The 16,346-nt window shown below is 39.1% G+C and overlaps 1 protein-coding gene across 1 annotated transcript in view; it reads left to right on the top strand.

Moving 5' to 3' along the window:
• RNF220 (ring finger protein 220) overlaps positions 1–16,346 on the top strand; it is a 364,723-nt gene that overhangs the window by 287,533 nt on the left and 60,844 nt on the right. Inside the window, exons 6-7 of the mRNA XM_044431684.1 lie at positions 4,003–4,045; positions 15,662–15,705. Coding sequence (XP_044287619.1) covers positions 4,003–4,045; positions 15,662–15,705 — 87 coding nt within the window. The remainder of the gene's footprint in view (positions 1–4,002; positions 4,046–15,661; positions 15,706–16,346) is intronic.

Below are 16,346 nucleotides of genomic sequence, written 5' to 3'. Positions count from 1 at the left end.
TGAATTGGGAGATGGAGTCCAGTTACACCTTGCCTTTGGCAGAATCAGTAAGCTATGGCTTCTTATGAAAATGTGCTAGCACACTTTTGCTCCAGTTTCTACAGATATTACCAATATCCACAATACTAATCTAGCCATTATCTCCTGTTTATTAACAGCAACTTATTTCTGCCTTGATACATGTAGATAAAATACATATCTTTGTTGGTTAGCTTTTATATCCTCTGATCTTCAGATCTTCCAAAAATTCAAAAGTCACACATTTTTGCAAAATGTACTTAGGCAGTGGAGAGTGAAGGAATTCCCTGTTGTACTTCCTAAACTCTGAGATATGTTACAGACTTTTGCACCCAGAAAGACAAACTAGTACGTTGTGATATGCTCTGTTCTTGCTAGAGTCACTGAGGGATAGCCCATTGGCAACTCAAGTGCATCAAATAATGTGGATAAAGCTTCTAAACAAGAGGCTCAGTGTACTAGAACGAAGCTGCCAGCCGAGACTGCTTGAAACAAGAATTACCTTTTCTTTCCTCTCTTCTTGAAAGCTTGATAATAAGTGTATTACTACTGTTTTAACTAAAGAACTAATGTATTAACATTTCTGAAATGTCAAGCATTTCATTCATACATCCATTTGAATGAAGTATGCACCTTAAAATCATGTGCGTCTACCTACCTTAAAATAAGTATAGAACTGGCATACAGTGGCTCCAATTAGAAAAACTAATGGAGACCAGAAATGTAAAATACTTATTTTCTTCCTCTTTCAAAACCATAATTCCTACTTGTATATCTGTCTTAACTCTTACTTGCAGTTGGTTCCAGTAAATGTAAATGAGAGCAGAATCAGCACTATATGCTCACTTGAAATGAACCACACAACTAAGGGGGCAATCCTGTGCATTTTGGACTTTTTTCTAAGCATGCATAAGATTATGCCTTAAGGTAATTTCCTCTTCATTAAAATCCTCTGTATGTGAGGAACTTTTACCTTCAACAGTAGGGATAAAAAGGATTTGAAAAACAAAATGTATGAAAAAATAGCAAAGCAGACCCAGGGTGCAGACCTGACTCGACTTTCATTCCTTAAATTATGTCTTTTTCTTTCTAAGAAAACGGTAAAGTATTGGGGAAGCCCAGCATATTGAAATAATTCAAAGGTTAAGAAAAAAACATTTGAAAAGGCTCAAGGTTTTTAAAGGTTTTGTGGGCTTTAGCAATTTAGGCCTCAAGCCTGCAACACTGTCACACATGTTTGGCTTTAAACACTTGGATAGTCTTGATGGCTTCAGCAGGATTGCTAATGGGATCAAAGTGAATCACTTCCCTGAAGTGTTTGCAGGATATGGACCCTGGTCAGTGAGATGAAGGTGATTCTATAGATTTATCCTTCTTGTAATCACTGACTGTGACTTCAAAGTCCTAAAACAATAAAATAATGACTATTTTGTCCACTAACATTTTGTATTTGGTATTTTGTATTGTCCTTATAGAGAGTTCCAGTTCACTAGGAGTTGAATACTCTCTCTGACCTTGACAGGAATTGTTATGTATAAGTTTATAAGACATGAACACACATACTTAGTGATCAGTGTTTAAGCTCCATTTTATAGAGATATTTATACCACACTTCAGAAAAAGTCAGTTATTTATTTCTATTTTATAGAAACTGACAACATGGTCAGAACAATTCACTGAATGCTATTTTTAGTGTGCAGAGATATTTAACATTTCCTATTAAAGAGGTATGTCTCTGAATCTCTGCTGATAACAATGGTTCATCAAATAGGTTATGTCTATACAGTTGCAACTTGTACATGAGATTTTACTATCTTGTTTGCCAATGGAGTGCCCATTCTCTCTGATTAACTTTTTCACAACTATTATTCTAGAAATGAAAGTTAATTACTTAAAACTCAATGCTAAAGGCTTACAACTCTCATCATGCCCCAGCCAGCCATCTTGTAATGAAATTATTTGTATAAATAAGACTGGGAAGTTGTCAGTTTAGTCTTGCAGGGTACACCAAAAAGACAGCTAACCTTTAGTTAAAAGCTGGGCTGAGCGTGAGGATCTCCCAGATTCAGGCCTTGAATGGACTTTTTGTTTCTTTCCTAGTTGTGTAACACTGTCCCGGAAACATAGTTCTGATTTTTCACTACCACATCTGCTAAATAATTGACTCTGTTGTCTTTTGTGGAAACCGTGAGTGTACCTTTAAAAAAAGGGTATTAGTGTGACCTGCTAGAATGGCTATTTCTGTAAGACTCTCAATTTCTTTCTCTGCATCTACAAATTAAATATCTGACCAAGAAGCAGACACACTGAGAGCCAATGTGGTGTAGTGGATAAGAGCATGGGACTGAGACCCTGGTGATCTAGGTTCTAGTCCCTACACAGCCATGGAGCCAACTGGGTGTCTCTGGGCCAGTCACAGATTCTCAGTCCAGCCTACCTCACAGGGTTTTTGTGGGGTAAGATTGAGAGCAGCAGAATGATGTAAGGCACTTTGTAAAAAAAAGTGAGATATAATTCTAATAAACATCTTGTCTATAGTTGCTAGTTAGTGTAATTGAACATAACATGGTGAACAGTTTGCCATTTAATACATTGCAGCTGAATTTGAATTTTTGATACTGTGCTTTAATACAATGATGCTTGTTTGGATCAGTGCAGGGACAGGCTGTTGCATTCAACAGTACAATGTATAGCACAGCCTGAAAGGAAGACTTTTTACAACGTGTAAAGGGGAGAGGCTCTGACAGTCACACTCAGTATGAGAGTAGGGATGATGCAAACAACTATGTGCCTGCTTTAATCTCGAAATGTCGGTTGACTTCACTAACTAAAAGGGGGAAGAATTTCATCAGGACCAGCTGTTATCCCTCACAGTGACAAAAGAATTAGTACCAGGTGCATTTGTTTTTCCCTGCCCGTCCTCAGAGTACAGCGTCCTTTCGTGGTGTGGAACCTTGGAAGAGGGGGATGGGCTGATTTCTGTGGTGATGCTTTTTTAACGTGGAGGCAGCTAAATTTCTGGAACCCGGGCTGTAGTTACTTCGGAAGAGGTCAAGGAAATAGCATTAAGCAGGCATTAAGGTCGTATTAACAGTGTTCGGGAAAACAGCATTGTAGCCAGAGGATCTCCGTGACAGACCGTTTTCGGCCTGCCGGTTGCCATGAGAACAACTTCCGCTGAACTCTCACCCGGCGCAGGCCGTGCGACGGCTGGTCACATGATCGCAGCTAATATGGCGGCCACCGCTCTTGCGGGGAGCTGATTGCAGGGGCCGGGGCCGTTGCCCGCATCCGCCCTCATCCCCGGCCATGCAGAGCGAGAGGAGGGAGCCCGGTGGCCGGGAGGAGGTGCAGGCAGGGCGCGTCTGAAGGGCCGTAGCCGGTTAAGGCTTAGGGAGGGATTGCGGCTTGTTTACATCTGAACGGCGGTTGGGCCATCAACCCTGAGGGTGGGAGTGGTCTGTTTACATCTGTAGGACAAACTTGGAGGGAGATATTTTCATATGCAGAGGGAGCAGGTCCCGATGGGGTCTGGGTAGAACCGGTTTGGCAAGGAGCCCGGGAGAGAAAAAAGAAGAGGGGGGTTGTAGGGGGGTTAACAGCTAGAAAGGTACCGCGAAATAGCTATGCTTGTTCTTTTTGGGGAAATTAGTTTACAGTTAATACTAGAACTAAATATAGGTTAGCAGAATTATAGTTGTTGTAAGTGGGGGGTTATGGAGATACAGAAGTGCTGTGGAGCCTACCAAGCAATTGAGAGTAAAAGACAATGTGAGTTTGTTTTGATTGTGGAAGTTGTATGCGGATATTTAATTTTGTTGTAACCTAGAAGTGGAGGTGGATCTCTGTAGTGCATGAAAGTTGTGAATGTGTGTTTTTCAATTAGTTTATTTTCCTATTATTTTTTCTCATAACGGGTTACATTGTAGTTCTCTCACCAACAGAACCCTAATGCCTTTTTGCCCTTGTGTCTTCTTTTTACAGACCTTCCTGCGAGTTAGGGCAAACAGACAAACCCGGCTGAATGGTGAGTGTGACAGGAACCTTGTGCTATCTTTTCTCTCTGTTCTAATCACGTGCAATATCAGAATCTAATGGACTTAATCTTTACAAGGCTAAATGTACCCCAAAGTTCTTATGCTTTACTCATATCACTTGTAGCCCTAACCGCTTCTGCTCCTGTTTGATTCCTGTCCAGGTTGTTGACAACTTTACTTCCATGTGGAATCATTGTTATTTTAAAGAAGGTATTATCAGTGACAAATAGAAGAGAGCTCACATTTTTATTCAGTTTTCTTGTAGCTCTCAGGTCTCTTTGCTTATTGTTTCTCAACTGGTGGCTATCTAGTTTGCTTATATGTTAGAAAACACATAGTACTGTTTTAATTTATTATGACATTTTTGTTACAATGTATTAATTTTATCCTTTAGTTAAACTTTTTTTAAAAAATAACATGCCTTTTGGAATAATGTGTAATCAAAGTCTTAATACCTTACTTGGTTAGATCATTTGCAATGTTGAGCTGGGCCTGGATATGACATCTGTGTCTGTGTAATAGTAATCTTTGATGTTTTAATTACTATGCATTAGTTAGTTCTTCAAATATTGTCACTAAGCAGGAATAGTTTTGTTAAGTTGATATAGAAGGTCTTTATTTTCACTAACTCCACTATCACTCTCAGTACATAGTAATAACATGCATTTTACTGTGTTTAATTCAGTCAGAGGTAAAGACAATGAAAACGTAGGCCTTCAAAGTCCACAGCAACTGTAAATTATCCTGACATTGCAAAGGGAATGGAACTTTTCATGTTTAAATGCCAAAAAGCTCCAGGGGAGTAAGATCTATGTTGGTTCTACTCACTGTTTTGGTTGCAAGGCAGAACACCTGAATTAAGATTAATGAGGACTCTGCACAGCATAGTGAATATGTGTGATCTGCCTTTTGCAAACCGAAATCTCAGTAGTCTTTCTACCACTGAATAATTCTAGCATATGATTAATGAATACTAGGGCAGCATTACATCCATTGATCATCTCACAAATATTCCCTTGGGGCATTTGGAACTATTATTGGAAATGCTTATTACAGAAATACTAATATTTTTACAAGAGCTTAAGAAGCACATAATGGTTTCTAGAAGCAGACCAGTTATTTCCTAATATATTGCTTATTAGACACATTCAGACACAATACTAAACTACAATTTAGTGTTGCAAGAATGATCTTTGTGAACCTGAGGCATTTGTGTTCAACCCTGTCCAGTGTGCGAGAGGAGATTGGAAAGTTTCAGATTAACTTAAATTCTGCGTCCAAAGCCTGCACTGTGATTGGTTGAAGCAAACCAGTGTTATAAACAATTTGTTGCTAGTTTGTTTCATTAACCATAGGTAATATTAACCTCATTTTGTTTGGGTTCAGGTAGCATTATGAGCGGCTATTAATCTAAAACAGAAGTGAAAACTTTGGAATGCTTGAGGGCTAGGAATAAGGATGAAGTGGTGTAGACAAGCCCATGACTTGATGGAGCTCATTCTCCTAACATTACAGTTATGGTTTAGAATTATGTCCCAACCAATTCATTATTCCAGATAGATCGCTGTATGTATTTAATGTTCCAACAGAATGTGATCATGCGTTCTTTTTACAATCCTCTTTAGCTACTCTTTGGTGATCCTATATTTTATGACACATAACAATTCATTTAGGGTTATTATCATCATCATTATTAATAATAATTTTAGAGTAAGTATTCAAGAATCAGTGGCTAGAGCTTTTAAGGCAGAATGGGACTTGAGTGTTACATTGTACTGTGCTGTACTATTAATTGGCTCACATTCCTCCCCTCCCTACTAACATGTTTCTGTTTATCCAGTCACCATGTGCCCTAAATATCCTTTAAAGACATAGGTTAACAACAACACGTCAATCAAGCAGAGCTGGCTTGGCCATAATCTGAGATGGGAGCTATCATGGATCTCTGTTTCAGAGGCTCAGAATTTGAACAGTTCAGATTCCTTAAGCTGAAGATTATTTTACTTTACTAACAATATAATATGCTCTCTTCTTTTTCCCCATTTCCCCCCTTTTCTGTTTTTAGTTATTCTGTTAACATTCATATATTAGTGCTACTATGCTCCCCCCCCCCCCCCCCATTTAGATGACTGAAGTAATTATTTACTCCTGAATTTATTTTTAGGAAGAGCAACTTGAATTTTTTTTTACATACATATAAATAATATATATGATGTTTACTGCCTGGTTTCATAGATCCTCAAGGGTAGATCATAATATAACAGGTAAATAAGCCTTACTTTCCACTCCCGCATCTAAAACTATTTCCAAAATCATCTTTTCTTGATAGCCTTTTGCAGAGAATTATGCAAAAGCTCTTTGAAGATCCATGTGCAGAATTACTTGGTGTTTTAACTATTTTGATGTCACGGAATAAATTCTAAAAGATAGGCAGCAATTTCTCTTTGCAGGTAATGATTTTCAGAAAAGGGTAAAGTTGGGAGACGTACACTTCCAGGGACATGAAAGGCTGCTGTAAATAGTGGTAGTAGCATACAGCAGAAGAGAAATGGTGTCAGTTTCAGGAAGAAAGCTGTAAGATTAGGACATTTGTTTAACAAAGGGACTGTACAGTAGAAAGAGTTGCCTCAGAAGTTAGTAGAATAATGAGTAGGTGTTACAAAAATGGGTGAAACAAACATGTTACATGTACAAAATTACTCCTGCTTGGGAGAAGGAAATAAATTGGCTAGCTATTGCCGTCTACATATTTCATATGACTATGTTTGTGCTTTTATTTCAATTTCTATTTTCTGTTAGTGGGTTCAGAAGTTATGTTTGACCAGGGAAGCCCAGTTGTTTGTTAAAGTATTCTTATTCTAGGGAGCCCTGGCAGCCTTCTCAGTGAACAGAATCTGTCCTTGCTGCAGGATTTTTAAAAAGTGACTGATTTCTCTTAAATAATTTCTGTCAGACTGTGGATTCCTTTTTCTATGTAGCTGTGAGAAGCTCCTGTTACAAGAGAATGATAGCCTTTCAACAGTAAGGTTTCGATCCTGTGTGTCTTTTGACTAAAAGCACTCCTACAACTCCCCAATCCCGTCAGCCAGCCATGCAGAGTAGGACATGATGGTAATTATGATTTTTCCAGTATAAATATGCATAGGATTGCATTTTAAGCTTGCCACAAGTGGGACTTGCAACTAAGTGTTTGTGAGCAGTATTTATGTTCACATAGCCAGGTTCCAGCTAGTCATGCCCTCTTTCAGGATACTTTAGTAGAGTTGGAAGGGGTCTATAAGGCAGTCTAGTTCAATTCCCTGCTGAATGCAGGACTCCAGTTAAAGTATCCCTGAAAGATGGTGTTCCAACTGCTTCTTGAATGCCTATAACGTGGGAGAGCCTGTAACCTTCCTAGTTAATTGGTTTGCTTGCCATACTGCTGTAACAGGAAGTTTATCTTGATGTCCAGCTGGAATCAAGTTTCCTATAATATGAATCCATTATTACATGTCCTGTACTCTGGTATCATCAGGAAGAGAGGCTGGCCTTCCTTGGCTTAAGAATCTTTCAAGTACTTGAACTTGCTATCATATCTCACTTCAGTCTTCTCAAGGCTAAACATGCCCAATTTTTTCAGTCTCTCCTAATAAGGCTTTGTTTCCAGTCCTCTTGATAATCTTTGTTTTCTTTCTCTAAAGCTTTTCTAGTTTCTCTACATCTTGCTTAAACTGTGGTGCTCAAAACCTCAAGGAGAAGCCTAACCAGCGCTGATTAGAAGAGGAGCTAGTACTTCATGTAATTTGGAAGTGGATATTAGCTGTCCACCCAGTGTCATCTACAGATTTAATCAGCATTCCCTCACCAGCTCATACAAGCAATTAATAAAAATGTTGAGTACTGGCCACAGGACTGAGCCCTGCATTGCCCCATTTATGATCATTCCCGAGTCTGAGAAGGAGCTATTGAGAAGCATGCTTTCAGTATGATTCTGTAGCCAACAATGGATCCAAATGATAGTTGTTCCATCAAGCTCACTTTTAGCTGGTTTGTTAATCAGAATGTCATGAAGCACTTGGTCAAAGGCTTGATTGAGGTCAAGATATATCATGTCCAGAGCATTCCCACAGTTCACAAAGGAGGTTTTGTTGTCACATTGTGTCAAGTTTTCTCTGATTCATGGCAACTATGAATAAAAGCCCTCCAGAATGTCCTAGGTCATAGTCCTGCTTTATGGGAGAAGACTGGACCAAAGTAGAAATTGAACACTTCGACCTTTTCTGTGTCACCTATTAGAAATTTGCCCTTCTCATTGAGAAGTCAAACCACCATTTCTTTACTGCCTGTTACTATACACATACTGGGGGAAAGCTTTTGGTTTGCTTTTAGTATCCCTCATTGGCTTCAGCTTGTTTTGAGTTTTAACCTTCCTGTTTTTATTCCTATACTTCTGTGCTACCTGTCTGTGCTCTTCCTTTGTAACCTGCCCTTTGTTCCAGTTCCTATACATGTCCTTTTTTGTTTTTGAAACTCTTTGTGGAGCCACATTAGTTTCTTACGTTGTCTCCTATTTTTTGTTTTTGTTAGAATTGTGTGTAATTGTGCCTTTAATTTTTATTTTAAATACCTACACATTTTGGATTCCTTTGCTTCTTAAGGTCACTTGCCTTAAGGACAATAAACCATTGTCCTGAGTTTATTAAAATCAGTTTTCCCAAAATTCAGAGTACACATATGCCTGTACTTCATGTTTTCTTCCTTTAAAATCAAAACCTCAAATACACTGAGGTCACTTTCCCCCAGAGTTCTCACAACCTCCACTTATCCACTAAATCTTCTCTGTTAATACTAAGTTGAAGCTAGAAGGACCTCTACTCCTTTCCTTTACTTTCTGTAGAAGAAAGTTACCAGCCATGCATATCAAGAATTTCTTGGAAGAGCCACTTTTGGCAGAATTTCATTCTAGAGTATTTTCTTTCCTTTTCTATTCCTCTTCCAAGAATTGGGAGGATTGATGAGAAAACTATCTGGTCCCCAAAGTTCTTCAGGTTACTTCCCAGAGCTGTAAAATCTGATGTGGTTTCTTTGTAGCTCCTTTTGGCATTTGATTCCACATGAATTAGAAAAAAGAGAGATGTGTCAGTGGGCTTTATGAGCTTTAGCAAACTTTCATTCTCATCTAAGCTTCAGAGAGACAGCTTACCTGATGATTCCATGGGTCATCAGAGCACACTTGGTTTCAGTCCCACACAGCAAAGAATCTCCCACAATGACTTCTCTTCCTTTCTTCTACATCTTATTCCCTGTTGCACGAGTTCTCTTTTAATTCTTTTTCTGCAGGCTGCCCTTTGGGTCTCATCCTCCAGTGGCTAAAAGTGGTTACTTAGTTTCAGTGGTTCTACTGGTGCAGAGTGTCTTTTGATTCTTCCACTGTTAGCTGTTACCCATCTCAGGGGAGTTTCCTCTTCATTGGCTTTCCTCAATTTGGCGTTCTCTGTATCTGCTTCAACTTGCTGTTGCTCTTCCATCTCTAGTACTTCTTTATTGCTGAAGTTCTACCATTCTGTCTAAGAACTCTTCTCTTTCTCCAGTTTCTTTGAGGATGGACACCTGCCATTTAAGAACTCTCACCTTTTTTAATAGTGCAACCAGCTTGTATTTATTGTAGGTTAACCTACAATGTTAACCTCAAGCAGGAATGCAAGCACTGCACACACTTTACAGATCACTACCATTTGGGACTCCTTTCCACCTGTTATGTGCTATAGAAGAAAAAAGAAATACAGATTTACTGATTTTCATGCATTGTTTAATGTGTGCACCACTGACTTGAACTGGTCAGTTGAAGTCTGCCTTCTCTGCTGCTTGCTGTGACCTCCTCTCACTTCCCAGAATTCCTCAGGCATATGCAGATTATTCCTGCCACATCACATTCTTTTAAATCCCTTTCCCCCTCTGTTTTTGTTGCTCCCCACAAAAAAGTCAATGTTCTGTGCCCACTAAGAATGCTCAACTCCTTTGGAGCTTTTTTTTTTTTTTTTGGAGGGGGCTTGATTCTCTGAAGAGTACTTCATAACCTTCGGGTTCCTCAAGCTTACTGATACATCTGGATAGTGGTTATTAGGTTACTTAAGGATCTGTTCTTGAATAAAAAAATTGCTACTGGTAAAATAACCATTATTATTGAGTAATTTGTCAGACACATCTTTTAAATTTCAATAGCACTGTAACATATTAAGCTCACCTACCAAAATTCCTGCAGGTATGCAGATATTAAAGATCCAGAGGCTTAACAGTTGGAGCAGATGGCCATGACTCTTCGGTATTGAGATAGAACTTTTATTATTGCTTTTAACTACCACTTGTCACAGGCTTTAGAAGGTCCTTTGTGAGTTAATCTTATTGGAGAAGTACCAGTAAATATAGAGGATAGATGGACACAGTGTGTTCAGGGGCCAGATATAGGCTTGAACTTAATGTACAACTGAAATATAGATTATATCCAAAATTCCAAAAGCATCCCATAACATTTCAGACATTCTGTTATATCTGCTTTCAGCACTAAACTTGTGACTAAGGATGAGCAAATCAATCTCTTTTCAAAATATGTCAGTTACGCAGGTATTCATAAATCCACCAGCCACTTTAATGTCTGCTTTTTGAAGAGGAAGGATCGACATGACAACCTTGGTGTATTTTATTATAAAATACATGTTTTGTAGGCCTTTTATTCATTTTGGTTTATTTTTTTAAAGCCAAAACTACATTGCAAAATTTGGAGAAATACAAAATTGTCTGGATTTTGAACCAGATATTAATTTGAAAGATGCAAGTAATATTTTTTTTGCTTCCAGATGTTGACTGAAATTTTTGCTTGGGATGTCCAGGCAATCTTGAGTAGCGCAGGAAACTTGACCAGAGGATTGATTAGACTTGAGCTGGTAATGATTAGTAAACGGGCAGGACCAGTTGGTAACTTGATAGCATCAAATGTTTTAACAGTGCCAGGTAGGTCAGATATACCATTAACTCAGAATGAGCAGATAGATACAATAAACACAGAGAAAAGAGTCTTTTCTGTAGGGCAGGGTATCCATGATAGGTGAAATGCTAAGTGCAAGTTCATTATACAAATGACAGAGATAACAGGGAAGCAATGCTTTGCAAGGTAGGTACAATAGGAGGACTCTTTATTATTTCCAGAGTTTATAGCTGCCAGGAGCCTGACAAGCTTTCATAATCAAAGATCAGTTGCACAGATCACAAAAGGAAGCTTGCCAAGACTCAGGGGTGGGACTGAAAAACTATAGTAGAAAATGAAAGGATTGGAAAAAAGCAGTGCCCAACCACCCAACAAGAGTCATGAAAAGTTGGCCTGTTTCTTAGCAAGACATTCTGTTACAGTTAGGGCCATTCATATAACTGCTTTAATACAGCAGCCTTCCAGCAGTTAGTCGCAAAGAAAATAATTTGATAAATTAGAACTAAAATGTCTGACCACACGAGTTGTCAGTATAAAAGTTATCACAAATATTTACTAGGTGTAGAAAGGAAGGTTTGTTCTGTAATACAGTCCAGGGTGAACAAGAGATAAAACTGACAAGCCAGATTGCTTGATACTAAACATCTCAGGGCAGTTAGTCTCTCCAATGGCATAAGTATTATTGTAATACTAATGAAAATTAGTGGCAACCTTCCATCTTCACTGAGAGGTGGAATAAAGAAGCTTTGTTAATGGAGTAGAAAAAGAGATTGGCAGTCAGACACACTTAAGTGAAAGTCTCTTTTCCTGCTCTTTTACTCATTTAAAAAAGCAAAACAAAACTTTGACTTATGGGTAAAGAAAAATCAACCCAGGCCCACCTCTTCATTCCTGTGACAGCAGTATAGGGGAGAAGGATTAGTGAGCTAATTAGAAATGATTGCATCTATCAGCACTAATTAACAAGACTGGTCTCACTTGTGTGTTCTTTTGAGCTGTTCTCCTTTGGGACAGCTCAGCAGTCGACCTCCTTCCTCTGGGGCTGCTCCATCCCTCCTACATTGATTAGAAGTGATAGCTGATCTCTATAGCAGCAATTGGAAATTCTTCTTACTGTGGCTTTCATGGAGCCCTATTCTTCTCTCTTACTCTTGACATCCACTGTCAAGCTATTACAAAAACCAAAACTTTGTTAGTTCTTTACTCTGTTTACTGTTTTTCTCATGCCTTTCTAATTTCATGGGCATGAGTGTTTTTCTTTGCCCGATCTCTCATGGTCTTTAAGGTTGGCTGTGTTACTAAAAGCCATTAATCGTAAGGTACTCTTATATGCCTTTTTGGAGGCTTTAAAAAACTTATTTGCTCACCCAGGAGCTTAAGGGGAATCACCAGGTGTTTTGCAAAGTCTCTCTTTGGTTCCTTCTTTTTTGTTACTACTTGTCAGTTTTTTAGCTGTTTTAGCTGTTTTAAACCTTTTTTTCCTGTTTTGATGGTTTTTTTTATTGTACCTTTATCATCTGTTTTTATGGTAACTGTGTTAAACTCCCAGAGAGTCTCATTTGTGGAGCTGTATAGAAATGAAATAAACAAACATGCTGAATGGCACTGAAAACTTGTTAGCTCAGGCAAAAAATCAAATCCTTTGTGTTACTATCCTGTGTGTCATGTTAGAGCATACGTTGATGTCAGGAAAATCTGCCAGCTTGTAACTGGCTGCAAAACATGTAGGATTACTATAAAGACAGGGCTATTGAAGCTTTGCAAAACCACTTAAAATTCACATTTCTCTCTACATTTTGTATAAAAATTATTAAGCATGAGTCCTCTATTTGTATGAAATACTTTACAATTTCTGTCTGTGTCACACCAGAGCAATAGATTACATTATATTACAGGGTTTTTAAAAAATATGCCCATGGTAGCAACCAGAAAGGTTACCCCAGGTACTCCTTGGGGACAGTGACAAAACCATTAACAGGTGCTCAGACCATGCCTCAGACAATTAAAGGTAATGAAAAGTATTCGGATGCAAGCTAATATGACATAGGAAAGAAACCTTCCTGACTGCATTCCTTCTACTTTGGGGAGGAAGAAAGGGAGCAGGTGCTATTAATATTACATTGGAGAAACAATTCAGTGGTAATAGTACCTGGTCCCTCTCTTGAGCTAGAGGCTCCTGATAGCTCTGAAAGGGGTGGGCGTTCTTGCTCGGAGGGCAAGAGAAAATGTTGGAGGAGGCCCCGGAAAGTCTATTGGTGTGGATCACTGACTCTCCTCTGTTTGTTTGTATGACTGATTGATTTTTCAGTATAGTCAGAAAAAAGTGTTTCAGTTTGCTCATGTGTTGTCTCCAGAGAAAGAGACAAGGAAATTTAATGTCTATTGGATCAGCATTACCTTTCTCGTATTACCCACTTGAATTATTATAAACAGCTTGCGTGTGCCTATGTCCTGCCCACCCCTATTGTGTATTTGTGGTCCAGTGCTGTTGGGTACTTCCCTCTAGATGTGCAATGTTTTATCTGTTTTGGCAATGCATTTGTAATACATATGCAACATATAGTTGAGTTCATAATGTCCATAACTGTTACCATGCTAAATGACTTCTCTGTCATGTCACCTCTTATTACCACATACAATTTCCTTGGGCTTTTATTTCTGTCTTCATCAGAATTTTGACCTTACTTATTAATTAAGCTGCTCGTTTTTTCCCTGTCTGTGATTGAAAGATCTGTTAATACTTGCCTAAAGCTATCTGTCTTAATGATCAATGTTGTTTTATTGTATCTTTTTTCAACCTGGCACCTTGCAGATGCATTAGGGTACAACTCCCATCATCCCCTCCTAGTATGGCTTTGCCATGCTGATTGGAAAGGTGGAAGTCATTGTTCAACACATCTGAAAGGAACTGGGTCTGGGAGCTCTTAAAATCAAAGTATTCCAGATGTCTTGCCCTCATTTAATGTTGGTTCAAATTAACTAGCAATTGGGTAATGGAAAGGCTCTCCTGAATGTTATGTGTCTCTCCAATCTAGAGGGAAAAACTCCTTAAAAATACACTCAAGTTCCATAACTGGAAGAAGAGGTGCATAGTTCAAGTCTCTGCATGCAGTTATCTTAGTAGATGCTGGGAGAGACTGGGGATAGAATCTGGAATCCAAGAACTTAATAAACGAATACAAACAGGATATAAAGACTAGGAATTGTGCTGAGTGAAGCCTTCCAAACCCTGTAAGCTCACTGTCATCCTGTATTCAGTTGCTAAAAATTTATTGGAAGTTGCCCACATATGTCAAGTCTTTTTTCTTTTCATTCTGAAATCTGCTTATTTTTTAAAGCAGAAGCTTTCATAATTTTGAAGGATCTATACAAATTTATTTGAAAGATGCTATCCTTGATGCCATCTTCAGAATCCTATCTTAACAGAGGAAATAACACTTATACCCCTAGACATTCTGTGAGGAACCATAGGATATTGGGAATTCTCTCCTTAAGGTCAGAGACACCACTCCAGTCTCAGAAAGGGGAGTCAGTGATCTGATTTCTCTATCCTAACCCATCATAGTTAGCATGGAAAGGATCATGTCAACTGACTCTGAGGTCAGAAAAGCAACCTTGGAGAGGAAGAAAAAGAGGGTGTTTCAATGGGCAGCGGGGGGAGGAGACTGGAGAGGCCAGGATAAAGCTTGTTCATTCCGCCTCTGAAGTGCTGTCACTAGACAGGTAAAAAGCTCTCTGCAATTCTCCTGCCCTGCCTTGTATAGTCAGAAACCTCTGAATGTGGTGGCTTCTGATAATTGAAGGTGCAATCAGTAGGATTACATTCTTAGGAAGATACTTCAGGTACCCATTTTAGTCTGAATCAAAAGCAACAGTGCGTATTTTCTGGCAAGTTTTGTTCTCTAGTCAGGGTATTCTCTGGGAACACACACACACAGACTGGTTAGGAATTGAAGGAAGAAAAAATTCTAAGCCCTCATCCTCTGGTAGCTCCAGACACAGAATGCTCCAGCTAGTATCCGGCATTCACAAAATGAGAATTTGACTGAATATGCCTAAAAAACATCACAGGGGAAACTGTATTCTAAGTTTAATGGAGTTAGTCATAGCCCTTTAGATCAAGGTACTTGGGCTGGATTTGACTCAGTGACTCAGTTCCTCTCATACATTGGTGCTGGGTGCTACTAGCCTAGCTTGTTATAGCATCCAGATATAGTTGGCATGTCTTGTTTGAGGGGAAAACAGCCCACAAATAACCCATAGCCTGTTGTTTGATTATTTGAAGGTCATTTTTCTTCAAACAACGCATGCCACCTGGACTGGGCTGACAGAACAAGTGGTGTCCGGGTGCCAATTTACATTGTGGCCTTTTTGATCTTGTGAACCAGCCCAAGTGCCTACTATCAAGTGAGAACAGAAAAGCTATTCTAGTTCACAGGGGTGGGGGGCAGTTCGGTTTCATTTATTTGAACTGCTCAAGAGAAAACATGGGCATGTAAGCAGCTGCCATTCCTAACAACAGATAGAAGGGTGTGGTCTGTTTTAAGCAGAGGTGCTACTGAGGCTGGATGGAGAAGAGAGTGAGCTCCTGCCTGGAAATCTATATAACCTGTTGTGTTCTTTTCTCTCTGCTTTCCTTGCACAGCTCGGATTGGGAAAATGAAACGGAGGAAGCAAGACGAAGGACAGGTATGTCCCCTCTGCAGCCAGCCTCTCTCAGGATCCGAGGAGGAGAGGAGTGGGCATGTCGAACAATGCCTTGCAAAGGTAGAAGCACTAAGGGATCCTTGCTGCCTCTCCTTTCTTTCTTTCATCCTCTGCTATGCCTACTATCAGAATAAAAAGCAAGTTTTCAAGTTGAAAACTCCAGATTTGAATGCTTCTTTGTAGATCTGTGCTTGTCTTCTGTCTTGAAGGTTCTGGTCTACTCTATCTGGATGTTGTAATTGCACTACAGCCATTTTTCCGTACCTTTCAAATGAGGTTAGCAGGCTTGGTGCCTCTATGTTTAACACTTACAAAGAGTCTTTGCTTTTTACTATACCTTTTTGACAGTTGTGGTTTAACTATAATACAGCAAATCTCAGAGATGAGGCATGAATTGGAAAGGAGATGGCTAGCAAAGTACAGACTAGTAATTTCTCAGCCCAACAACAATCCTGTTGACACACAAGTGCTTACCAATTATTAGACTGATATCTAATCTCCCATTTTTAAGAACAGTAATTAAAAAGGCCCTGGCAGAATAGCTGCAGAACAATAATGTTCTGGGATGAATGCTGTTTGATACTAGTCTCCCTTTAGATTAGGCAGCATTTGTTAAGGTGATG

This window comes from Varanus komodoensis, unplaced genomic scaffold (genome assembly GCF_004798865.1).
Source record: "Varanus komodoensis strain SLA01 unplaced genomic scaffold, ASM479886v1 scaffold1, whole genome shotgun sequence".
Taxonomy (NCBI): domain Eukaryota; kingdom Metazoa; phylum Chordata; class Lepidosauria; order Squamata; family Varanidae; genus Varanus; species Varanus komodoensis.
This window is presented reverse-complemented; position numbering and strand designations above follow the sequence as displayed.